This window comes from Chlorocebus sabaeus, chromosome 6 (assembly GCF_047675955.1).
Source record: "Chlorocebus sabaeus isolate Y175 chromosome 6, mChlSab1.0.hap1, whole genome shotgun sequence".
Lineage (NCBI taxonomy): Eukaryota > Metazoa > Chordata > Mammalia > Primates > Cercopithecidae > Chlorocebus > Chlorocebus sabaeus.
Window position 1 is genome coordinate 4,336,602 of NC_132909.1, and position 25,370 is coordinate 4,361,971.

Below are 25,370 nucleotides of genomic sequence, written 5' to 3' on the forward strand. Positions count from 1 at the left end.
TATGCTTCACTATTTGTGTAATTATGTGCTTCCTCCCACAAGAGTGTAAGCTCCAAGGGCCAGTGCCCATGTTTTATGCTGTATTTCAGCATATCTCCACCTTTTACTCTTGTCTCCGAGTTCCTGTCTTCCCTTTGTACACCATTCACGTTAGGGTCCTGCTTAAACCCATTCCATGGCCATCCCTAGAATAAAATCTAAACTCCTAGCCTATGAGTCTCTGCACAATCTGGCCCTGTCTGCGTCTCCAGCCTCACCTTGGTCCCCGCTCACCTGCCTCACTACCCTTCAGCCCTTGCTGCAAGCTCCTTCCTGCCCCCGGGCCTTTGCAAGTGCTGCTCTGCCTGCCACACTCCACCCCAGCTCCACCCTGCTGGCTTCTTCTCATCCTTTCACTGTCCACTGAAATCTCTTCCTCACAACTGGGTTAGGCTCCCTTGATGGAGCATTTCATAGCATCTCATTTCTCCTATAGCCTAACTGTAATTTATTGTGTATGTACATGATCGATTAATGCCTGTCTCATGCACAAGATGTTTACTCTATGAGATGTCGGGACCCCTGGCTGTTTTCCTGCCTCCTGCACGCTGAGCACGGAGCACAATGCCTAGCTTTTTAAGGCGCACAAATAAATTGCCGGTAATGAATGAACGAGGAGGCCCTTCTGTGCCTCGTTCGTGTCCCCTGCTCCAGTGCCTTCTTATGTACCCGTGCCTGGTACACAGTAGGTGCTTAATAAGCCTTTGTGGAATAATGAATGAAAAAAAATGAATGAATGCCCGCGTCCAACCCTTCTTTCTGCCTTTCTGCGTCCCTTAGCTGTGTCTCTTTATATAGGGCATATATATAGTTTGTGGGTGTAACTATGTATTTGTGTATTATGGGCTCCTCTCCAGGAGTTGGGCTGGGCTGGGCTGGGAGTCCCTCCCTCCCCTCCCCGCGCCCCGCCACCCCATGCACACAGCAAAACGTGAAAAAGAAAACATCTCGAAACTGCAAAAAACACCATGGCCCTCCCCCCTCCCCATAGATCCCACAAAAAAATAAAACACAACGCTCCCTCACAGCAGCCCCCTCTCTCCCCTGCCCCCTCCCTCGGGGTCCCTGCTTCGGAGGGGGAGGAGGGCAGGGAGGGTGGGCGGGGGGCGGGCCCAGCAGTCTCCAGCGCGCTCACGGGGGAAAGCGGGGGCGCCCCCGACCCCGGCAGCCTCGATGCACGCGCGCCCGCGCACGCGCCCCGGACACGCCCCTCGGCTCCCCCGCCGCGCCCTACACAGGCGTGGTTTTCCTGTTGAGCGTGTTGGTGTTGGAGGCGGCGGCCTCCTTGGCCAGGGTCCCGGGTGCGGGCGCAGCGGGCGCGGGTGGCGCGGGCGCGGGCGCGGCGGGCGGCCCGGTGACCGTGACCGTGACGCCGCCGCCCGCCTCCTTGGGGAAGGCGTTGTGCAGCGTGAGGAAGCCGGACGCCCCCCCGCGGTCCCGCTCGGCGCCCGCCCCGCCGCCGCCTCCGCCGCCGCCCCCGGCCGCGCCGCCGAACGCCCCCACGGCGCCGCTGCCGCCGCCGCCGGCCCCCGCCAGCCCCGCGGCCACGCTGCCCTTGGAGGGGTCGCGGCTGAGCGTGTACATGGAGATGTCTGTGGAGGCGAAGCCCGGGCCCCCGGGGCCGCCGGGAGACGCGTCCCGCGACGGCGACGGCTCGCTGGAGCGGGAGCTAGAGCGGGAGCGGCGGCGGTAGCGGAAGCGGTAACTGGGCAGACGGAGGATGGCCGAGGGGCCGCTCCCGCCACTGCCGCCCGCGCCCCCGCCGGCCTTGAGCAGGTCCGAGCGAGACTGGCAGTGCGCCTCGCGGCTGCGCTCGATGTAGATGTTGACGGCCAGCACGCCGATCACCTCGGCCAGGATGAACGACAGCCCGCCGAAGTAGAAGGACCAGCCGTACGAGTAGTGGTTTTTCTTCTCCTCGTCCCGCTTCGGGCCCGGCTCGCCCGCGTTGGCCGAGATGTACACGATCACGCCGATGATGTTGCTCAGGCCTGGGCGGGGACGGTCAGACGGGAGCCTCGAGGCCACCCCCGGCCCCTCCCCGGTCCCCGGCCCCGGCCCCTCTGCGCCAGCGGGCCTAGGCGCCACCCCCAGGCTAGACCCCCATCCTGGATCTGGCTGACCCAAGTCCTGCCGGAAGTGAACACAACTCCCCGCCAGATACTCTAGGCGCTGCCCTGCTGGTCTAAGCTCCAACCCAGAGGGCTCAGGCCCACTCCTAGCTAGCCCAGGCCTCATCTCCGCTGGTCTAACCCAGCCCCGGCTGACCTAAACTCCATCCCCCTGGTGTTGCAGGGCCGCCAATGGTCCAACTGCATCATGCGTGGTCCTGGCCCCGCAGGCTCAAGTACCCCCTCAGACAGTCTAAACTCCACCCCAAAGTGGTCCAGGCCCTGCCCTGAATGGTCCGGACACGGCCCTGGCTGGTCCAGGTCCTGCCCCCAGATAGCCCAGGGCCCACCTCTGCTGGTCTAGCCCAGCCCTGGCTAGTCTAAACTCCACCCCCAGGTGGTCTAGGACCCCAACTGGTCCAGGCAACACCCTAGATGGTCCTGGCCCTGGCTGGTTCAAGTCCCATCCCAGATGGTCTAAACCCCACCCCCAGGTGGTCCAGGCCCTGCCCTGAATGTACAAGACAGGGCCCTGGATGGTCCAGGTTCTGCCCCCGGATAACCCAAGCTCCACCTCTGCTGGTCTAATCCAGCCCTGGCTGGTCTGAACTCGGCCCTACGTGGTCTAAGATCCACCCCCAGATGGTCTGGGCTGCCCCCACATGGCATAAACCCCACTCCTCTAGCTAAGGTCCCACCTCTGCTGGTCTAAACCCCAACCTCTCTGGTGGTAACTCCACCCCAAGTGGTCCAGGCCCCACCCCTAGGTGACCTAAGCCCCACCCCTAGCTAGTCCAGGCCCTGCCCTGATTGGTCTAAAACCCACCTTTGATGAGTTTACAGCCCCTGCCTGGTTAGTCTAACTCCACCCTTAACGTTATAAACCTGGGTTTTTCCCAAGCCCCGTCCCTCTGCTCCTTTGAACTCTGTTAATGATGTCATCCTGCCTATCACTTATCTAAACCCTCTCTTCGTCATATAATTCCTGGCGGAGTATCCATTCTAGGCCCTCCCCTGCTGGTCAAAAATTTGCCCTTAATAAAGCAGGCCCCGCCTTCTACTCTAGGCCCCACCTCCAGCTTACCAAACCCCGCCCCGTGCGGATCTTGGCCAGGGTCCTCCCCGGTCCCAGGTCCAGCTACTCCGGATTTTCAGGTCCTCCAAGCCCCACCCTTTGTAGATCTAGACCCACCCCCAAAGCACACCCTGCTCTTCAAATATGCAAAGCCCTCCCTCTTCTCTGTATTCTACTCCTCCAAAAAAGCTCTGCTCCCTGGAATTTCCCAATGCTACCCATACGGGGTAGAAAGGGGGTCTTACCCCTTAATTACATGCCTCTTAAGTGTTCCTGTCCTAGCTCTCTGCTCCTCTAGGCCCTAGTTCTTGAGACGGCCAATCCCAGGTACTGACTGGCTTTGGTCAGCCTCTTGCTTCAATCAGCCAGGTTGATTCTTTGTGTCCTTAAGGACATAACCCCTCCCCCTTTGGCTTTTCCAGGCATCACCCTGTCTTTTCTAGCCTCTCCTTCTCCAAATGGTAACGGGCAAGGGCCGATTCAGTCTCCCTCGCCCAGCCCCTTTAGTTTCCACTTCCCGGCCCTGGACGGTTTCCCAGGACCAGCCCCCTCTTGGATCCACCAAGGTCTCCAAAGGCCAGCCCCTTAAAACAGGCTCCTCATCCGCGCCCAGATCACTTTCTACCTCTCCTGGGCCCGCCCTCCAAGGCCCAGCCGCGCCTCTCTATCCTCAAGAGCCCAGTTGTGTCTCAAGATCCCACCCCCTCCCCCAGCTCCTCCCCTTCCGTCTCCAGGACGGCGGGCTAAGGATCCTAAGCGCTCGGCGTCTTACGCGCTAGACACCTGTCTCTGCCGCTGCACTCCTCCGAAGGCGTCGCGAAGACTACACCCACCTTACCCAGCGGGTGGCGATGGAGCTTGGGGACCGCCCAGGAAGGCTCCGGACCCCCGGGGGTGCTCGGGGCAAGGTGGCTTTGCAGACACACACACGCGCACATGCACTCACACACACGCGCGCGCGCACACACACACGTGCGCGCGCAGGTGGGCCGCCCCGGTCGCCCCCTCCCTCTGCCTCTCACCTGCTGCCACGAACAGGATCCCTGCGCCCAGAATGATGTTCCTCTTGGACTTGTAGACGCGGGAGGCCGCCACGCACACGCCCCCAAGCAGCAGCAGGATGGCGCTAAGGATGGGGAAGATGCTGGAGGCCCGGACAACTCCTGCGGGGGAGGAAGGAAAAGAAGGGAGAGCGAGGGCGGTCAGACGCGGCCCCCTGCGCCCCCCTCCCGGCCCCCCATCTCGCGGCGCCTCCCACCAGTTATGTGATTCTTCCTCTCCGGCTGTGTTCTGGTTTATTTTACTGTTGCCTCATTCTCTCTCCTGTTTTTAAAATTTCTCTGTTTCTCGGTCTGATTCCCTCTCCTTCTTTTTTTTTTTGTCCTTTTCTTTCTCCCTCGGACTATTTTTCTCTCTCCCGGAATATCTTTTCCCCTCTTTGTTTATCGAAATCACTCTCCCTGTTTTTCTCCCAACTTCTCCATGGATCCTCTCCCTTTCTCTCTTTCTCATCCCTCCCTTCCTCTCGTCTGCGAATTTCTTTCTCCATATCCCGCAAATCACTTACTACCTCTCTCCACACCCCTCCCATTTTCTGCCTCGCTTCATCTGAGTTTCTCTCTCTCTCTCTACATTCCTTCCTCCCTCCTCCTCCTCCCTTTTCTGCCAGGCGGAATCTACTTCTGAGTTTCTCTTCCCTTCTTCTCCTCCCGCCGCACCCCCCTTGTTTTATTGCCTGGCTTCATCTATCTTTCTGGGTCTGTCTCCCCTCTCTCCTCTTATCTTCTGGGCCTCATATGTCTTCATAGGTTTCCCCCCAACACCCCGGTTTTTCTGCCTGGCCTCATCTGGCTTCCTAGTCCCCGCCCCCAACTTTTTCTGTCTGGCTTCGCCTATCTTCCTAGGTCTCTCCCCCGTCTTTTTTTTTCTGCCTGACCTCATCTGTCTTCCTAGGTCTCTCCCCACTTCACCCCGCCCCTTTTTTCGCCTGGCCTCCTCTGGCCTCCTGGATCTCTCCCTTCCTTTAATGCCTGGCTTCCTCAATCTTCCAGGTTTCCTTTTCTCTCCACTCCCTTTCTCTCCCTTCCTCCTTCCCTCCCTCCCCACCCCCTTTTAGGCCTGACTTCATCTATCTGAGTCTTTCTCTTTTCCTCCCTCCCTTCTTCCCCTTCTCTCTCTCCCCTCCCCCCGCTCCGCCCCCCTTGTCTCTTTCTCTGCAGTCCGTGCTTTCCACCCACTCTTAAAACCCCAGGCAACCAGATTTTGCGATTTCGGAGCTTGGCTGAGGCTGCAGCCAATCATCATTTAGGATTTGCCGCGTTCTCGGGGTAGCTACCAATGGAAACACAGGCTTTCCCAACCGGCTCCAGGGAGTGGCCCGTCCCCATCGCAGATTGCCCCATAGCCCTGCGGCGCGGTGGCCAATCCCAGCCCAGGATTCCACAACCAGTCACGGCGCAGAGTCGCCGCGAGGGCCAGAGAGAGCAAGGCGGCCAATGAGCGCTCAGGATCCTCCCTCAGCCCGCCCCAAGGTGAGAGGAGGGGGCGGGGGCGAGATCACTCAGCCAATCGGGGACCAGAGGATCTCACTATCTGGACTCGGATTGGCTGGGAGGCTAACCTCGGCGTGTCGATCCAAGTGCCTTCTCCCGGCGCCCACCCCGACGCCCTCAGGCCCCGCGATTTGACCCACTCCCCACTTCTGTCCCGGACCCCCACGTACGGAGTAGATACTCCGCGCTGTCGTGGTCGTAGTCCGTGTCCTCCGGGAAATGATTGATCTTCACGCAGACGCCTCTTTTCAACCCTGGAGGAGCGGGGAGGGCAGTGGTGGGGGTGGATACTTCAGGGTTGGGGGCGGGGCAACCCCACTGACAACCGACCCTGCCCTTCCCCAAATCCCTTCTCTCTCTGAGCAGCTTGGGAGACAGCAAGTCCCGGCTCCTGAGCCCGACTCGTGATATGGGACAAACTTTGAACTTCTGTGGTCTCCGTTTTTCCGCCTGTTAAAGAAAAGAAGAAAAGCAAGAAAAAAACCCAAAGTCTAACATCCAGCACTCACTGCAAGGCCATGGGACCTTGGCCCTGTAATCTGGGCTAAGTTGCTCCAGCACTCTGGATTTCCTGCTCCCACCTCTATAAGAAAGAGGGTGTTGTTGGCTTCAATAATAGCAGGGCGCTTCCCACCTCTCAATTGGTTGAAAAGTCTGGAAATGCGTGGGAAAAAAAAAAAGGAAAGGGATGCAGAAGCCGGTGAGGACTACATTTCCCATGAGACCCCGTGAAGTCTGGAGCCCAGTTGTGAGAAGAGCAGTCGCAGTGGATCATGGGAGTTGTAGTATCCAGTCCTGTAGGGGTGGAGGGGAGAGAGAGGGAGAGCGCTTCCAGTCTCTTTCTGCAGGGAACCTAGAACCTTCTGGAGAGAGATGGAGTGGTTGAAGCAAGCAGAGGTGTGTGAGGGGTGGAGTATGCCTCTAGGGGTCAGGCATCCTCATCTCCTTCCCCTCCTAAGATGCTCATCCTCAGCTATTTTCTCATCCTTTGGGAACAGTTAATATTTTACTACCTCTAGCACATAGCTGGAGAAAAAATTAAAAATATAAATATAAATAATGTAGTTTCCTCAGCTGCTCAGTTCTGTCCAGTTCTGCAGGCCTGTGCCCATGCTGTGGAACATTTCGCTCACATTCTTTGCTGATGTAGTACTTTACCTGCAGCGGGCAGCTCAGGAGGCACCTTCTTGAGGAAGCTTTCCCTAGACATAGACACATATGCACACTCATTCCTCCCACCAAACTTGGGTCAGTTTCCTGCTCTGAGGTGCCCCATAGGACATGCATTCGTTGATAGATGATCTTCTTCGTCCTCGGCAAGCTGGGAGTTCCTGGAGGGGATAGGGCATGGGAGTCCAATTCCTCTGTGTGTCCCAGCATTTCTTGGCATTAGGCCTGGAACACGGCAGACCTCAAGAAATGAGGGTTGAGGCCGGGCACAGTGACTCACACCTGTAATTCCTGCATTTTGGGAGGCCAAGGCGGGTGGATCACTTGAGGTCGGGAGTTCAAGACCAGCCTGGCCAACATGGTAAAAACCTGTCTCTACTAAAAATACAAAAATTAGCTGGGCTTGTTGACGGGTGCCTGTAATCGCAGCTACTCGGGAGGCTGAGGCAGGAGAATCGCTTGAACTCAGGTGGTGGAGGTTGCAGTGAGCCAAGGCTGTGCCATTACACTCCAGCCTGGGTGACAGAGTAAGACTCTGTCTCAAAAGAAAAAAAAAGTGAAAGAAATGAGGGTTGAATGAAGAATGAATGAATGAATGAATGAATGAATGAATGAATATAAGCATAGCAGAAGGTGAGATCAGAGGCAGACCATGACCAGCAAATGAAAGTAGGGGAAAGAATAGGGACAAAGGAGGAACTGGGAAGAATCAGTATAAAGGAGTGAGTAATACTGCCAAGAGCTAATGTGCGTTGGGTGCTTCCTAGGTGGGCCAACTCATTTGATGCTCCTAAGAGTCCTGTGAAATAGATCATGTGGTTTGTGTCCTGCAGTGGCCAAATGTTAGGTATTGGAGTGTCTCCATCTTTTTCATTTTTTATTTTTTTGAGACAGGGTCTCCCTCTGTTGCCCAAGTTTGGAGTGCAGTGGCACAATCTCAGCTCACTGCAACCTCTGCCTCCTGGACTCAAGTGATCCTCCTGCCTCAGCCTCCTGAGTAGCTGGGACTACAGGCTTGTGCTACCATGCCCAGGTAATTCTTGCATTTTTTGTACAGACGGAGTTTCTCCATGTTGCCCACTTTGCCCAGGCTGGTCTTGAACTCCTGATTTCAAGTGATCTGCCTGCCTCAGCCTCCAAAAGTGCTGGGACTACAGGCATGAGCCACTGCGCTGGCCTCCACCACTTCCTTATTCTGTGTCCTTGCTGGTGTTACATAGGCCAACTTGCTTCAGTTTCCCCAGCTATAAAATGAAGAGAGCAGGACCTACCTCATGGGACTGATATGAAGGATTTGGTCTAGGTGGAGATTTAGCACTTTGCCTTGAACACAATTAAGGGCTCAGTTGATAGCAGCTGACATATGGCACCCATTACCCAAACATGGAAACTGAGGCACAGAAAGGGGTCATCATTTCACAGCTGATGGTGGCAACAAAAGTCAAACACACATCACGTATGTGAGCATCTGGGCTGTTCAACACTGTATTACCAGGATCTAGAACAGTGCCTAGTGCATACTGAGTGCTTAATACGTATTTTTAATGAAAGAATGATTGAATGGGCCAAGTGTGGTGGCTCACATCTATAATCCTAGCAATTTGGGAGACCAAAGTGGGTGGATCACCTGAGGTCAGGAGTTTGAGACCAGCCTGGCCAGCATGGTAAAACTCCATCACTACTGAAAATACGAAAGTTAGCCGGGTGTGGTGGCGCACGCTTGTAGTCCCAGCTACTTGGGAGGCTGAGGCAGGTGAATTGCTTGAATCTGGGAAGCGGAGGTTGCAGTGAGCTGAGATTGTGCCATTGCACTCCAGCCTGGGTGAGAAATCGAGACTCAGTCTCGAAAAAGAAAAAAAAAAGAATGATTGAATGGGTCCACAAGCACATGAAAAGACGCTCAATTTCACTAATCATTGGGGAAATGCAACCAAAACCACAATGAGATACCATCTCATATCCTTTAGTATGGCTACTATTAAAAATAAATAAAATAGGCCGGGTGCAGTAGCTCACACCTGTAATCCCAGCACTTTGGGAGGCCAAGGTGGGTGGATCACAAGGTCAAAAGATCGAGACCATTCTGGCCAACATGGTGAAACCCCGTCCCTACTAAAAACACAAAAATTAGCTGGGCATGGTGGCGTGCACCTGTAGTCCCAGCTACTTGGGAGGCTGAGGCAGGAGAATCGCTTGAACCCGGGAGGCAGAGGTTGCAGTGAGCCGAGATCACACCACTGCACTCCAGCCTGGAGACAGAGCAAGACTCCATCTCTAAATAAATAAATAAATAATAAATAATAAATAAATAAATAAATAAATAAATAAATAAAGGGCCGGGCACGGTAACTCACGTCTGTAATCCTAGCACTTTTGGAGACCAAGGCGGGTGGATCTCGAGGTCAAGAGATCGAGACCATCCTGGTCAACATGGTGAAACCCTGTCTCTACTAAAAATACAAAAATTAGCTGGGCATAATGGTGTATGCCTGTAGTCCCAGCTACTTGGGAGACTGAGGCAGGAGAATCACTTGAACCCAGAGGTGGAGGTTGCAGTGAGCCGAGATTGTGCCACTGCACTCCAGTCTGGGTGACAGAGCGAGACTCTGTCTCAAAAATAAATAAATAAATAAAATAAATAAATAACACCTATTGTGAAGGATGTGGAGAAATTCGAACCCTTGTGCACTGCTGGTAGAAATGTAAAATGGTGCAGTGGCTATGGAAAACACTATCGAGGTTCCTCAAAAACTAAAAATAGAATCATCATATGATCCAGCAATGCCAGTACTGGAGATAGACCCAAAAGAATTAAAAGCAGGGACTCAAATAGATATTCATACACTTGTGTTCATAGTAGCATCGTTCACAATAGCCAAAAAGTGGAAACACCCCAGTGCCCATTGACAGATGAATGGAGAAACATGTGCTCTATACATACAATGGAATATTATTCAGCCTTTAAAAGGAAGCCAATTATGATACATGCTATAAACATAGATAAACTGTGAAGACATTATACTCAGCGAAATAAGCCAGTAACAAAAAGACAAATACTATACCATTCCACTTATATGAAATACCTAGAATAATCAAATTCATAGAGACAAAGTATCATGGTAGTTGCCAGGGCTGGAGGGTGGGAGGATGTGGAGTTATTTAACGGGTACTGAGCTTACGTTTTGCAAGATGAAAAGAGTTCTGGAGATTGGTTGCACAACAATGTGGGTGCACTTACCACTACTGAAATGCATACTTACAAATGATGAAAATGGTAAATTTATGTTATATATAATTTACTACAATTTTCAAAATGAATGAATGAATGAATGAGTGAGTGAATGAATATACAACTCCCACGTACAAACTTTTACCCATCAGCACCTCCACCATGGTGTGGTAGGTAACATGGCAAGCTCAATGTTCCTTCCTTCCTCCCTCCTCCCTCCCTCCCTTTCTTTCTCTCTCTCCTCTCTCTCTCTCTCTCTTTTATTTTTTTTTGAGATGGAGTCTCATTCTGTCGCCCAGGTTGGAGTGCAATGGCTTGATCTTAGCTCACTGCAACTTCCACCTCCTGGTTTCAAGCCATTCTCTTGCCTCAGCCTCCTGAGTAGCTGGGATTACAGGAGTGCGCCACCACGCCCAGCTAATTTTTGTATTTTTAGTAGAGACAGGGTTTCACTGTGTTAGCCAGGATGGTCTCGATCTTCCGACCTCAGGTGATCCTCCTGCCTTGGACTTCCAAAGTGCTGGAAGTACAGGGGTGAGCCACCTTGTCCAGCTTTTTTTTTCTTTTTTTCTTTTTTCTTTTTCTTTTTTTTTTTTTTTTTTTTTTTTTTTGAGACGGAGTCTCGCTCTGTCGCCCAGGCTGGATGGAGTGCAGTGGCCGGATCTCGGCTCACTGCAAGCTCTGCCTCCTGGGTCCACGCCATTCTCCTGCCTCAGCCTCCCAAGCAACTGGGACCACAGGCGCCCGCTACCTTGCCCAGCTAGTTTTTTGTATTTTTTTAGTAGAGATGGGGTTTCACCGGGTTAGCCAGGATGGTCTCGATCTCCTGACCTCGTGATCCGCCTGTCTCGGCCTCCCAAAGTGCTGGGATTACAGGCTTGAGCCACCGCGCCCAGCCCACTTTTTCTTTTTCTTTTTTTAGAGATGGAGTCTCGCTCTGCTGCTCAGGCTGGAGTGCAGTGGCACCATCTCGGCTCACTGCAACCTCCCCCTCCCAGGTTCAAATGATTCTCCTGCCTCAGCCTCCCAAGTACCTGGGATTATGGGCACCCGCCACCACACCTGGCTAATTTTTGTATGTTTAGTAGAGATGGGGTTTCACCATGTTGGCCAGTCTGGTCTCAAACTCCTGGCCTCAGGTGATCCACCCACTTCAGCTTCCCAAAGTGCTGGGATTACAGGTGTGAGCCACCGCGCCCAGCCTGGTTCCTCCTTTCTTGAATGGGATCGTAGTAATTCTCTCATAACATTTGTGACGATTAAATGAGACTGAACATGTAAACCACATGGCACACTGAATCGCTGAACAGGTTAGTGGTGACAGTAATAATAAGTAGCTCTGACTGAGCACTAACCATGCACTAGGTACTGCTCCAAGCATTTGACAGGTGGTTAATAACTCGCTCAGTCCCATGGACAAACCCTTGGAGGTAGGCGGCGACAGCATCCTTGCTTTACAAATGAGGAAACGGAGGCATAGGGAGTTGAAGAAGTTCCCCAAAGTCCCGTTGCGGGTGAGTGATGGGGAGGAATTTCCTTCCAGCACAGCTCAGTTTGGGAGGTTGGCATATTTAAGACAGTAGAGTCTGGTGGCTACGGGGGTTATTGATCGTGGGCTCTGGAATCCAACTCTCCGGACACACATCCCAATGCACCACTTCCCAGCTGCGTGGTTTTGGAACCAGATCATCCCTGGGCCTCTACTCTCTCACAGGGAAACTGAGGACGGTGGGGTGACTTTAGAGGGCTTCAGTGAGATTTCAATGAAAGTTAGACACAGAAGGCCGGGCGCAGTGGCTCACGCCTGTAATCCCAGCACGTTGGGAGGCCAAAGCGGGTGGATCACGAGGTCAGGAGTTCGAGACCAGCGTGGCCAACGTGGTGAAACCCCGTCTCTACTAAAAATACAAAAATTAGCCAGGCATGGTGGCAGGCACCTATAATCCCAACTACTTGGGAAGCTGAGGCAGGATAATCGCTTGAACCCAGGTGGCAGAGGTTGCAATGAGCAGAGATCACACCACTGCACTCCAGCCTGTACGACAAGAGCAAAACTCTGTCTCGTAAAAAAAAAAAGAAAGAAAGAAAAAGGAAAGGAGGGAGGAAGGAAGGAAGGAAGGAAGGAAGGAAGGAAGGAAGGAAGGAAGGAAGGCAGGCAGGCAGGCAGGCACAGAAGACCAGGTGCAGTGGCTCACAGCTGCAATCCTAGCACTTTGGCAGGCTGAGGTGGGCGGATCACCTGAGGTCAGGAGTTCAAGACCATCCTGGCCAACATGGTGAAACCCAGTCTCTACTAAAAAATACAAAAAGTAGCCCAGCGTGGTGATGGGCGCCTGTAATCCCAGCTACTCAGGAGGCTGAGGCAGGAGAATTGCTTGAACCCAGGCAGTGGAGTTTGCAGTGAACGGAGATCACGCCGGGTCACTCCAGCCTGGGAGACAGAGCAAGACTCTGTCTGAGAAAAAAGAAAGCTAGGCACAGAATAGACAGTAGTTATGCCTAACACCACCGATCAAGCTGGGAGTTTTTCTTGTGCATGGATCGTGATGTCGTGATGTCGTGGCCCTGAGTCTCCTCCCCGGGGCTGCCAAATGCAGACCTGGGCATGTGAGGGTTAAGAGGCAGCTTTCTTGCAGTGCAGACACGTGGAAAACTGGGATCCAACCTGCTCTACCCCTCATGCTGGGTGGTCCAGGCTGAGTCACTTCCCCTTTCTGGCCATCAGATTCCTGCTAATAATACATTCCCCTGGCAAAATGGCGAGGGTTCAATAAGATAATAAGCCAGGCAAAGTTTTAGCACAGGGCCTTTGTGTGGTCAGCACTAATAAATAGGGCTGTGGGCCCAGACTCTTGAGTCCTGAGAGAAGACTTAGGGGTGTGACTGAAATCCCTGAGGAGGGGGCACAAGCTGGGCTGTCCCATGCAGACTCCTCCAGCTCCCAACACTTGAAATGTGGCAATGGAAAGGTTCTGTGAGGGTAAAATATGTACTGGGTTTCAGACTCAGGGTGGGGGAAAAAAGAGAAAGAGAGAGAGAATGCATCATATTTCATTAATAAGTTTTATGTTGATTACATATTCAAGTGATAATATCTTGGCTATGCTGGGTACCTGTTCCTTTTTATTTGTTTTAATGTAGCTATTTTAATTTTCTTTTCTTTTCTTTTTTTTTTTTTGACAGGGCCTCGCTCTGTTGCCTAGACTGGAGTGCAGTGGCACAATCTCGGCTCACTGCAACCTCCACCTCCCGAGTTCAAGGAATTCTCCTGACTCAGCCTCCCGAGTAGCTAGAATTATGGTTGCCCACCACCACACCTGGCTAAATTTTGTTTTTTCAGTAGAGATGGGGTTTCACTGTGTTGGCCAGGCTGGTCTCCAACTCCCGACCTCAGGTGATCCACCCGCCTCAGCCTCCCAAAATGCTGGGATTACAGGCGTGAGCCACCGTGCCCAGCTTAAAAATTTTAACTATATATGGTCACCCGTGTTATATTTCTTTCTTGCTTGCTTGCTTTTTTTTTTTTTTTAATAGAGTCTTGCTCTATCACCATATAGAGCAAGGTTTTACCATATAGGCCAGGCTGGACTCAAACTCCTGACCTCAAGTGATCCGTCCACCTCAGCCTCCCAAAGTGCTGGGATTACAAGGCATGAGCCACCGGCCTATTGGGAAGTGCTTCCTATTGGGAAGTGCTAGAATTCCTGGGTTATCAGGGTGGAGGGGATCAGGGCTTGGTCACATTAGAATTCCTAGTAATAATGAGAAGAACAGCTGAACAACAACAACAAAATGCAATGCTATAATCTAGTTCTTCCTCTGTGCCTGCTCATCTTTGAAATGCTTTTCTTATATTAGCTCATTGGATCCCTCCTTGGCCCTGTAAGTTAGGGACTATTAGGATTCTCATTTCCCCGACGGTGGAATGGAGGCACAGCAAGGTTAAATATACAGCCAAGGTCACCAGGCTGGACGTGGCAGACAGGAGATAAACCCAATCAGTCTTATTTCTCAGAGTTTGTTTCTTTTTCTTTTTCTTTAAGAGTAAAGTGGGGCCAGGCATGGTGGCTTATGCCTGTCATCCCAGCACTTTAGGAGGCCGAAGCGGGGAGATCATTTGAGGTCAGGAGTTCAAGACCAGCCTGGCCAACATGGCAAAACCCCGTTTCTACTAAAAATACAAAAAATTAACCGGGTGTGGTGGCACATGCCTGTAGTACCAGCTACTCAGAAGGCTGAGGCATGAGAATTGCTTGAACCTGGGAGGCGGAGGTTTCAGTGAGCTGAGATCGTGCCACTGCACTCCAGCCTGGGCAACAGAACAAGACTTCGTCTCAAAAAGAAAAAAAAAAAAGAGTAAAGTGGGCCAAGGCAGGCAGATCATTCGAGGTCAGGGGTTCGAGACTAGCCTGGCCAACATGGTGAAACCCCGTCTCTACCAAAAACATACAAATTAGCCAGGCATGATTGTGTGCACCTGTAACCCCAGCTACTCGGGAGGCTGAGGCAGGAGAATCACTTGAACCTGGGAGGCGGAGGCTGCAGTGAGCCAAGATCGTGCCATTGCACTCCAGGTTGGGTGATAGAGAGAGACTCCATCTCAAAAAAAAAAAAAAAAGAGAGAGAAAGAAAGTGAAAGCAAGTTTGTTTGTTTGTTTGTTTTTTCAATTGAGATGGAGTCTTGCTCTGTCGCCCAGGCTAGAGTGTCACGATCTTGGCTCACTGCAACCTCTGCTGCCTAGGTTCAAGCAATTCTCATGCCTCAGCCTCCCGAGTAGCGGGGGTTACAGGTGCTTGCCACCACCCCCAGCTAACTTTTTTGTATATTGAGTAGAGACGGGGTTTCACCATGTTGGCCAGGCTGGTCTTGAACTCCTGGCCTTAGGTGATCCACCTGCCTCGGCTTCACAAAGTGCTGGGATTACAGGTGTGAGCCACCACACCTGGCTGAAATCAAGTTTATTAAAGACAGTAAAGGAATAAAAAATGGCCGGTCCCTAGGCAGAACAGCCTCTGAGCTTGTTTTAATCATTACATTCTACTGCATCTCTCAGACATACTCCAAAGGGAGATGGTGATTGAGCCCGAGAGTTCCCAGGGCACAGTGACTGCAGGAGGCAATGGCTTGGGGGGATCCAGTTTCTATAGCCCTGGTGGGCTGAAAGCAAGTGGATTTGTTGCTTTGTTCTCCTACAAAACCAGACACACCTGGATTCAAATCCAGATGCTGGGCCTGGCATGGTGGCTCACGCCTGTAATCCCAATACTTTGAGAGGCCGGGGGTGAGAGAATTGCTTGAGCCCAGGAGTTCTAGACCAGGCTGGGCAATGTGGGGAGACTCCATCTCTAAAAAAAAAAAAAAACAAGCAAACAAATCAGAAACAAAAACAAATCCAGACCCTACTACATATTAACTGTGTGACCTTGGGCAACTCACTTCACCTCTCTGAGCCTTCACTTCTTCTTTTAGAACAGGAATAATATAAGTACCAGCCGGGCGCAGTGGCTCATACCTGTAATCCCAGCACTTTGGGAGACCGAGGCGGGCACATCACCTGAGGCCGGAGTTCGAGATCAACCTGGTCAACATGGTGAAACCCCGTCTCTACTAAAAGTACAAAAATTAGCTGGGTGTGATGATGGGCACCTGTAATCCCAGCTACTCAGGAGGCTGAGGCGGGAGAATTGCTTGAACCTGGGAGGTGGAGGTTGCAGTGGGTTGAGATTGTGCCTTTGCACTCCAGCCTGGGCAACAGAGCAAGAATCTATCTCAAAAAAAATTAGTAAAAATAAATAAATAAAGTACCTACTTAGCAGGGTTATTGTGTGCATCCAGTGACAAATGAATGACAATTACAAGAACAACAGAGTCAGCCTTCATTCCTCCTCTCCTTGAAACACTAACTTCCGTTGGCTTCCAGGACATCCAAGGACCTGTTTTTCCCCAAACCTGTAGCCACTCCTTTCTCCACTCCTTTGATGACTTCTCATCTCCCTCCCTTTTTTTTTTTTTTTTTTTTTGGACGGAGTCTCACTCTGTTGCCCAAGCCGGAGTGCAGTGGCACGATCTCAGCTCACTGCAACCTCCGCCACCCGGGTTCAAGGGCTTCTCCTGCCTCAGCCTCCTGAGTAGCTGGGATTACAGGTGCACGCCACCAAGCCCAGCTAATTTTTGTATTTTTAGTAGAGACAGGGTTTCCCCATGTCGGTCAGGCTGGTCTTGAACTCCTGACCTCGTGATCCGCCTGTCCCAGCCTCCCAAAGAGCTGAGATTACAGGCATAAGCCACCACGCCCGACCATCTCCCTCACATTTTAATAGTGGACTGGCTGAAGCCTTAAGCCTTTAATGAAATTTTATCATTTGTTCTGATCTCTTCTCTCTCTTTTTTTTTTTTTTTTGAGATGGGATCTTGCCCTGTCGCCCAGACTGGAATGCAGTGGTACAATCATGGCTCACTTTAGCCTCGACTTCCTGGGCGTAAACAATCCTCTCACCTAAGCCTCCTGAGTAGCTGGGACCACAGGCACACACCAGCACTTTCAGCTAATTTTTAAATTATTTGTAGAGACGAGGTCTCACTATTTTGCCCAGGCTGGTCTCGAACTCCTGGGCTCAAGCGATCTTCTTGCCTTGGCCTCCCAAAGTGCTGGGATTGTAGGTGTGCGCCACTGCGCCCAGCTGTCTCTTCTCTAACTGACTCCGTCCATCTAATTCATCTATATGATGATGCCCCTCAAACTGATATCTCCAGCCCAGTCTCTGGCCTCATATACCGTATCTTTAACAATTTAAATCAGTGGTCAGCAAACTACGGCTCACAGGCCAAATCCAGCTAAGAACGGGTTTTATGTGTTTTTAATGATTGAGAAAATATCAGAGAAGAAGATGATTTTTGTGGCATGTGAAAATGACATGGAATTCCAAAAAAACACTTTTTTTTTTCTTAGAATCTCTCTCTGTTGCCCAGGCTGGAGTATGGTGACGTGATCTCGGCTCACTGCAACCTCCGCCTCCCAGGTTCAAGCGATTCTCCTGCCTCAGCCTCCTGAGTAGCTGGGATTACAGGCACCTGCCACCATGCCTGGCTAATTTTTTGTATTTTTAGTAGAGACAGGTTTTCACCATGTTGGCCAGGCTGGTTTCGAACTCCTGACCTCAGGTGATCCGCCTGCTTTGGCCTCCCAAAGTGCTGGGATTACGGGCGTGAGCCACTGCCCCCGGCGAAATTCAAATTTTAGTGTCCATAAATGAAGTCTCATTGGAACACAGCCACACTCACTTACAGACTGTCTTGGTCGTTTTCACAAGTAGTTGTGGTAGAGACTGTTCCACAAAGCCTGCAATCTTTCCTATATGGCACTTTATAGGACCTTCACTGTGCTGGCCTCTGTCCAGATGTTATCTGTGAATGGGCACCGTAAATTTAACATGCCCAGAACTGAGCCCCTGATCCCTCTCCTTCATAATAAATTTAATAAGAGAAAATAAATAAAATAGCTGCTGTTTCATTTTAGAAATGGCTCCCCTATTCTCAGGAGCTCAGGCCAAAGCGTTAGAGCGGTGATTCTCAACTCAGGGCGATTTTTATCCCCCAGGAGACAGTCGACAATGTTTAGACACAATTTACAATTTTGGTTGTCACGACTGGGAAGGGTGCTGCTGGCATCTAGTGGGAGAGATCAAGGCTGTTGCTCAGCATCCTACAATGCACAGGACGGCCCCCTCCACACAGAATTATCCACCCCAAAATATCAACCGTGCTGCGGTGGAAAAACCCTGCTTTGGAGGCGCCCCTGGCTCTTCTCTCTCATATCCTACAACTGCTCCATCAGCAATTCCTGCCCACGGTAGCTCCAGAATATACTAAGAATTCACACAACTTCCCAAACGCTACGGCCCTCACCCTAGATGAGCTTCTTGTTGTCTCATTTGCCTTCCCTTTGGTCACTTGTCAACACAGCAGCAAGAGCCATACTGCAGAAATGTAAGTCAGCTCATGGGACTCCTCTGCTCAAGAACCTTCAACGGCTCCCGTCTCCGAATCTAAAGCAAAGTGCTTTCTGGGATGTATAAGAAGCTATGAGGCCGGGTGCAGTGGCTCACACCTGTAATCCCAACACATCGGGAGGCTGAGGCAGGAGGACTGCTTGAGCTCAGGAGTTTGAGACCAGCCTTGGCAATATAGTGAGACCCTGTGTCTACAAAAATGGTGGCATGTGCCTGTAGTTCTAGCTATTTGGGAGGGTGAGGCCAAGAGGACAGCTTGGGTTCAGGAGTTCAAGGTTTCAGTGAGCTATGGTCTTACCACTGCATGCCAGCCTGGGTGACAGAGCAAAACCCTGCTTAAAAAATAAAACAAAACAGAACCTGGCCAGACATAGACATGGTGGCTCACATCTCTAATCCCAGCACTTTGGGAGGCCTAGGCAGGCCAATCACTTGAGGTCAGAAGTTCGAGACCAACCTGGCCAACATGGTAAAACCCCGTCTCTACTAAAAATACAAAAATTAGCCAGGCGTGGTGGCACACACCTGTGATTCCAGATACTCGGGAGTCTGAGGTATGAGAATCGCTTGAACCCAGGAGGCCAAAGTTGCAGTAAGCCGAGATCACACCACTGCAGTACAGCTTGGGTGACAAAGCAAGACTCTGTTTCAATAAATAAATAAATAAGGCCGGGTGCGGTGGCTCACGCCTGTAATCCCAGCACTTTGGGAGGCCGAAGTGGGCGGATCAGGTGAGGAGATCGAGACCATCCTGGCTAACATGGTGAAACCCCCCGTATCTACTAAAAAATACAAAAAAATTTGCTGGGTGTAGTGGTGGGCGCCTGTAGTCCCAGCTACTCCGGAGGCTGAGGCAGGAGAATGGCGTGAAACCGGGAGGCGGAGCTTGCAGTGAGATCGCGCCACTGCACTCCAGCCTGGGCGACAGAGGGAGACTCCATCTCAAAAAATAAATAAATAAAAAATAAATAAGTAAATAAATAAAATAATAATTTTTAAATAAAACCAGAACCTGTGAGATGGGGACCCCGATATCCCTACGACTGCACCTCCTTCTACTACATTCCCCGCCACTCACTCTGCCCTGTTCCCCGCCACCCACTCTGCCCCGGCCACGCTGACCTCCTACTGGCTTGATCAACACACAGCCACACTCTCACCTCAGTGCTTCCTACAGGCTGAAGCACTTTCCTCCATCTCTTACTTCCTTCAGACCTCCACTCAAATGTCACCTGCTGGGGGAAGCTTTTCCTAGATTCCTTATCTACTTCCCACGGGGATCCCTGACACCTCCCACCACCCCCCAACTCCTTGTCCTCCTTAGCACTCAGTTCTATCTAACACCCTAAATGTTGACTTTATTTACCTCCATCATTATCTGTCTCTACCTTAGAATATGAGATATATAACGAGAGGAGGTTTTGTCTGTTTTCCACTGCTGCAGCCTCAGAATCCAGAACAATGCCTGGCACATAATATAAACTCAATAAAAATGGGACGTTGAATGAATGAATGAATGAATGACGTCCCTACTAGATGCCACGTGCTGTCCTAGGGGTTTCATGATGTGAGCCCTCACACTTGGCTCTATGCCTGGTACTTGGTCAGACCGGTGAATGGACATGAACTCAAACTTCCACAAGAGAGGAAAAGAACATCATGAAAGCCATGGGAGGAATGGGAGGCGATACAGGGCGGATGGAGGTGACTGTGGGGAAATGGAGACCCCCCGCCAGCTGCCGCTCAGATCCGGCCCATCGTGGTCAGGGTAGAACACAAGCTTGTGTTAGATCTTCCGCTAGCTCAGAAGAAGCCGGAAATCAGAACTACAATGGGAAGCCTCCCTATTTTTAACTGTTGGCAATGGATTCAGATTTTGCTTTCAGTTTTAAACACTTCGTACACTAGACAGAGCGCATCTGCGCATCCTATCCATGGGATTCGAGTTCTGCGCTTGGCTCTGCCCCTTTCTCAGCTGGGTGACCTTGGGCAAGTGACTTCACCTCTCTGAGCCTCAGTTTACCCATCCCCAACAGGGAGGTGGTACCCACCTCATAGGATTAAACAAGATAACGTTCCTGGCTTGTCGTGAGCACTCAGCAAAACAGAGGAAGAAGGGGCAGAAGAAATAGAGGGGGATGAAAAAGAGAAGCAAGAGATTTTAATCTTTTGGCGGAAGGGGGCATCAGAACGGCTGGTTCCGCTCCTTCACGTTGCAGACAAGGGCTGTGAGGCTGCGGTGCAGGGGGGAAGATAATGGTCACACGGCGGGGCAGATACGCAGCAGGACTGGCACCCAGGACTCCTGCTTCCCAGCCCCACAGCTCGGTGATACTCAGGAAAGAAATACTGATACTAAAAGTGGGAGAGAGAAGGGGTCGGCGCAGCAGAGGGCAGGAGTCTTGGAGAAGTGGGGGAGTCGAGAGCCAGGGAGTCGAGCTAGGAGAGAAGCTGTGAGAGGGAGAACAGGACAGAGGAAAAGAACCAAGACAAAGATCTGAGGAGGTAGCAGGGGCAGGAGCGAGCAGCCTTAATGTGAAGGCATGAGGTGTCGAGTCAGGAAGACGTCAAAGAAGGCATGAGTGGAGGAAGAGGAAGTGGAGCCCACTAAAGGAAAAAGGAGGAAAGGACCAGGATGGGAGGTTGGAGGGCATCCTGGTGGGACAGACGTGGGAGGGGGCACTGATGGGGAAAGATCAGGAGGAGAAGCACAAGGCAGAAAAGAGAGAAGGTCATGAGTGAGGGCGAGTTAAGGCAGAAGTTTCAGGGGAGCAGCAGCCAAAGAGAAGGGGAAAGAGATGGAGACTGGAAACCTGGGCCATGAGTGGGGGCGGGAGAGGCAGGGGAATTCAGATGACCTGGGGGAAATGTCGGGAGAGAGAAGATGCCAGGTGGCCTGAGGGAGACGAAACGAAGGGGCAGGTGGAGAGGAGAAGCAGGGTCAAGATGAACTGAGGGGAAAGAGGGAGAAAGAGGCTGCTGAGTGCAGAGGCTCACGCCTGTCATCCCAGCACTTTGGAGGCTGAGGCAGGAGGATCTCTTGAGCTCAGGAGCTTGAGACCAGCCTGAACAACAAGGGGGACCCCATCTCTACAAATAATGAAAAAAAATTAGCTGGGCACAGTGGCTCATGCCTGTGGTACCAGCTACTCAGGAGGCAGAGGTGGGAGGATGGCTTGAGCCCAGGCGGTGGAGGCTGCAGTGAGCTGTGATTATACACTGTACTCCAGCCTGGGCGACAGAGTGAGACCTTGTCAAAAAAAAAAAAAAAAAAAAAGAGAAAAGGCACAGGGCAGAGTGTGGAAGAAATGAAACAGGAGGAGCCCAGGTGCTTGAGAGAGGGGAAGAGGGAGGGGTGTGACGGGGCAGGGCAGGAGACACGGCCGAGGGGAAGATAGGATAAGGGGGTTCAGTGTAAAGGCGGAGGGGCTGCCGAGGGACCAGGCAGAGGAATTCCGCAGGGTGCCAGGACGCAGGGAGGAGTGGGAAGGAAGGGAGAGGAGGTCAGGGGCGCGAGTGGGAAGCCGCAGAAGCGCCTCTGGCAGAGGACGAGGGGTGCCCATGGGGGCCCCAGGATCAGGGAGAGGCAACCCCAGGAGGCCCAGGGTCTCTCGGAGGGGAGCGGCGGGGGCTGCGGGGAGGGCCGCCCGCACCCTACCTTCCAGGCAGCAGATCCTCCAGAGGCCCGAGTGCGTGAGGCCGCCGGGATCCTTCTTCTCCGAGGCGCCCCCGCCCCCGCGGTGGGGGGTCCCGTCGTCGCCGGCCGTGAGGTTGGTGGTGTTGCAGATGAGGGCGCGCGTGTAGAGCCAGTAGTCGGTGCTGATGGCGATGGTCATGAGGCCGAAGGCGGCGAAGGCGCCCACCGTCGTCAGCAGCACCTGCACCCCCTTCTCGCACCAGAGGCCCCGCTCTTCGTTCCAGCGCTTCAGTGACTCCAGTTTGACCACGGGCAGCCGGGGGGCCGTGGGCCACCACCGGGGCAGCGGGGGCGGGGCCGTGCCGGCGGCTGGGGGGGGTCACAGCGCAGGCAGAAGCGGGGGCCCCGGGGCCGGTGGGGCTGGGGAGGGGGCGGCGAGGAGGAGGCTGCGGCCGGGGAGGGGGTCAGAGCGCGGCCATGGTCGGCGGCTGGTGGAGGGCAAGGAGCGAGATCTCGGATTAGAGGAGAAGGCACAGGTACCTCCCCCAGTCCCCGCCCCCCCCTAAAATCCCTGCCTCAGCTCCAGAAACTCCTTCCACTTGGGTCTCCACTGCTCCCCTTTCTCAAAAAAAAAAAAAAAAAAAAAAACCAAAAAAACTCTCTCCACTCTTGTCTTCTGCCCAAGAAAGTCATCCCACCATCCCACTAACCCCACTCAGAGGAATCCCCACCACCGCTCACACTTGCAGCCCTCGCCCCTAGCCCCCGTTGGCTCCGCCCCAGTGGGCTCCACGGTCCTCATCGCATGGGAAGCCACCAGCCCCCCATGATGCCAAGCCCCACCTCTCCTCCTCCCCAGGAGCCCCTGTCGCGTTCCTCCTTCCTTAGAGACCCCCGCCCCATCACCATTCGGTTCCCACCAGTTCTCCCCACTCTTCCCCTGCAGCCCCACCTCTCCACCTGCTAGAACCCTTCCCTGTCTCCCCAACTTTTCCCTAAGCGTCTCCACAACTTAAGAAGCCCGAGCAGCACTACTTCCGTGGGAATAACCTCCACAAGCCCCCTCCGGTCTGGCTTTTGTCATGCCATCACTCCAAATGGTCCCCCACAATTTCCTCTCCTTAGGAAAAATACATCTCTCAATCTGTCTTCAACTAAAAAGGAAAAATTTAAAGGAGAAGAAGAAAAAGAAAAAGAAAATCCCAGTTGACCCTCACAGTTTGTGCAACTCAGAATAACCAGCCACCCTCAGTCAGTCTTCTGTCACTGGAAGCCCCCTTCCTGACTCCAGCAGCCTCCAGCACACCTCGAAATCACCCGAGGACCTTAAAAATTCGGATGTTTGAGTCCCACCTGAGAAAGTCCGACATGATTGGTCTGCAGTGTGGCCTGGGTATCTAAGTTTATAAAAGCTCCCTGGGGAATGCTAATGCACCCAACATTAGACCTACTGGTTTGCAAGAGGGCCCCCCATCTCCAACCCATTCCCTCTCACTGCCCCCACTGTTTCCCCACAAGCCACTCACCCCCCACCCCATACTATGCCTTTACTCCAGGAAAACCCCCACTCTCTCTTTTGCTTTAGAAGAGTCTTCCAAATCTTCCCCCCCCCGCCCGCCACCCTCCCCCCTACAACTTAAACGAACTCATGTCATAACCGTCGTTTTCTCCTCCATTAAGAAAAATTTCCTCCATGAGTTTCACGGCATTTTCTACTCACAAGAATGGCTTCCTCTAGACCCCAAATATCTCTCCGTTCAGGAGCATTGCAATCTCTGCCCTGTGTTCCCATAGCAGGGAGCACAGTGTACCCCCACTCTGCCCAGCATCCACCCACCCGCCCCTCTGCACTCACAGCAGCTCCCACTGCCTCCAAATCCCCTCCTGGTAGCCCTTCATCATCACACAGGGTCTTCCCACAGTTTGCCCCAACTCGAGATCCCCCTCAACTCACATTGAACCCCACTCTCTCTTCAACGTACCAGGAAGCATTCTCCCCAACTTCTCTCCCATCATATAGAATTCCCTTGACTCACTTCCTCCTGCTCCACCAGTAGAGCTCCTAGTTCTCCTCTGCCCAGGAAAATCCCCTCCGCAGGCCCCCACAGGCTTCCCTTCTTGGGAACGCCCCCCAGTACTCCCCTCTAGGATTTCACCTGTACAGGAACACACACTGTAGCCCCTCATCTTCTTCCACATGCAGAAAGAGCCCCCCAGTAGACTGTGTCCCTCCGAAAAATGTGACCCACAAGACTGCAACTCTCTTTTCAATTAGGAATACTTTTCCAGCCTGCACCCGCTGCCCCGTGGCTCCTTCATTTCTCTCTTCCACATTCTCCACCGACCACCATGCCCCAGCCCTGCCTGTCTCCCCCGACCCCAACTGTCCTCCGGGGGATGTACTCCTTACTTGCTTCCACCACTGCTGCTTCAACTTCTTCCCCCAAACCCACTAGAGTTAAGAGTCTGGAAACCTTAGACGAAGGGGGGATTTAAAAAAACAAAACAAAAACCAGAACCTAGGTACCAGTACAGGGTGACCTTGGTCTCCTGGTTGCTTCCTGGTCTCCACTGCCCCCCACCAGCTGGCCTCAGACTGGGGCTGCTCCGAGAAGGGGCTGTGGAAAAAGGTTGTCTATGGGGGGTGTCTCCATGGCAACTGGGCCTAGTGCCCCACACGTTGTGTTCCCTCCCCCACCTCAACTCCCGTCTGCCCACACACACAGCCCTTCCTCAGGCCACAGTTCAGCAGCCCGCTGGACGGGGCATCCCCCGGCCTCCCGGCCTGGGCGCTGGCCCCTTCCTCTCTTTTCTGTCCGCATGCCGAGTTTCCTTTCTTCTTGATCTCTTGGCCTCTTCTCCCTGAATTGGTGCCCCTTCACCACCAGCACGGCCACCTACCCTGTCTTAACAGGTTTCTGCTTTCAATGAGGGTAAGCCCGTGACCCCCGTCCCCTAACGGCCTGCGATAAGAGGGGAAGGGAAGAGGAGGGAAAGGAGGGAAATTCTCCTTCCGTCCAAAAAAAAGAAAAAAAAAGATTTGAAGATCTTTTCATTTTGTTAATTTGGGGGACAGTCTGGTTTTAGGGACTGTTAGTCCATCGCTCAGCAGCTGCCAGGGAGAAGAGAGCAGGGGACCCCCAATTCTAAAGCTTCCGGGTATGAGGGGGTCACTGTCCTTTCTTCTTAGGAAGGGGACCAGCTCTTTTCTCCAGAATTCGTGGGGGGGGGGGGGTCACAGAACATTAATTCTACCTCCACCCACCTCCGATTAATAAAAAGATCTGTCTCACCTCTGTTAACGACAGGTCAACTCTCCGATGCACGGAGGAGGGGACGTCGAGCCCCCTCTGTTGGCACCCCCCCCAGAAAAACCTTTTGGCTCCCAATTCTCGCTGCTTCCCCCTCCCCCAGCAGTGAGGGACCCAGGCGTCCGACCTGGTTGAGGGGGGTGGAGATGAGGAGGCGTATGGGGAATGGGGGTGCTGAGGCCAGGCTGGGGCTGAGGGGCAGCTCTGAGCCTGGGCCCCAAGGGAGTGAGGGTCGA

General features: G+C 52.8%; 1 protein-coding gene across 1 annotated transcript; it reads right to left on the bottom strand.

Moving 5' to 3' along the window:
• On the bottom strand, nt 1–22,202 carry CACNG8 (calcium voltage-gated channel auxiliary subunit gamma 8; the record flags this gene model as incomplete). The annotated part of the gene is made up of 4 exons (XM_007997970.3): nt 1–2,030; nt 4,248–4,388; nt 5,948–6,031; nt 21,845–22,202. Coding segments are annotated over 4 exons (1,344 nt in total), but the record flags the coding sequence as incomplete, so codon positions are not given.
• Nucleotides 22,203–25,370: the final 3,168 nt, after the last annotated feature.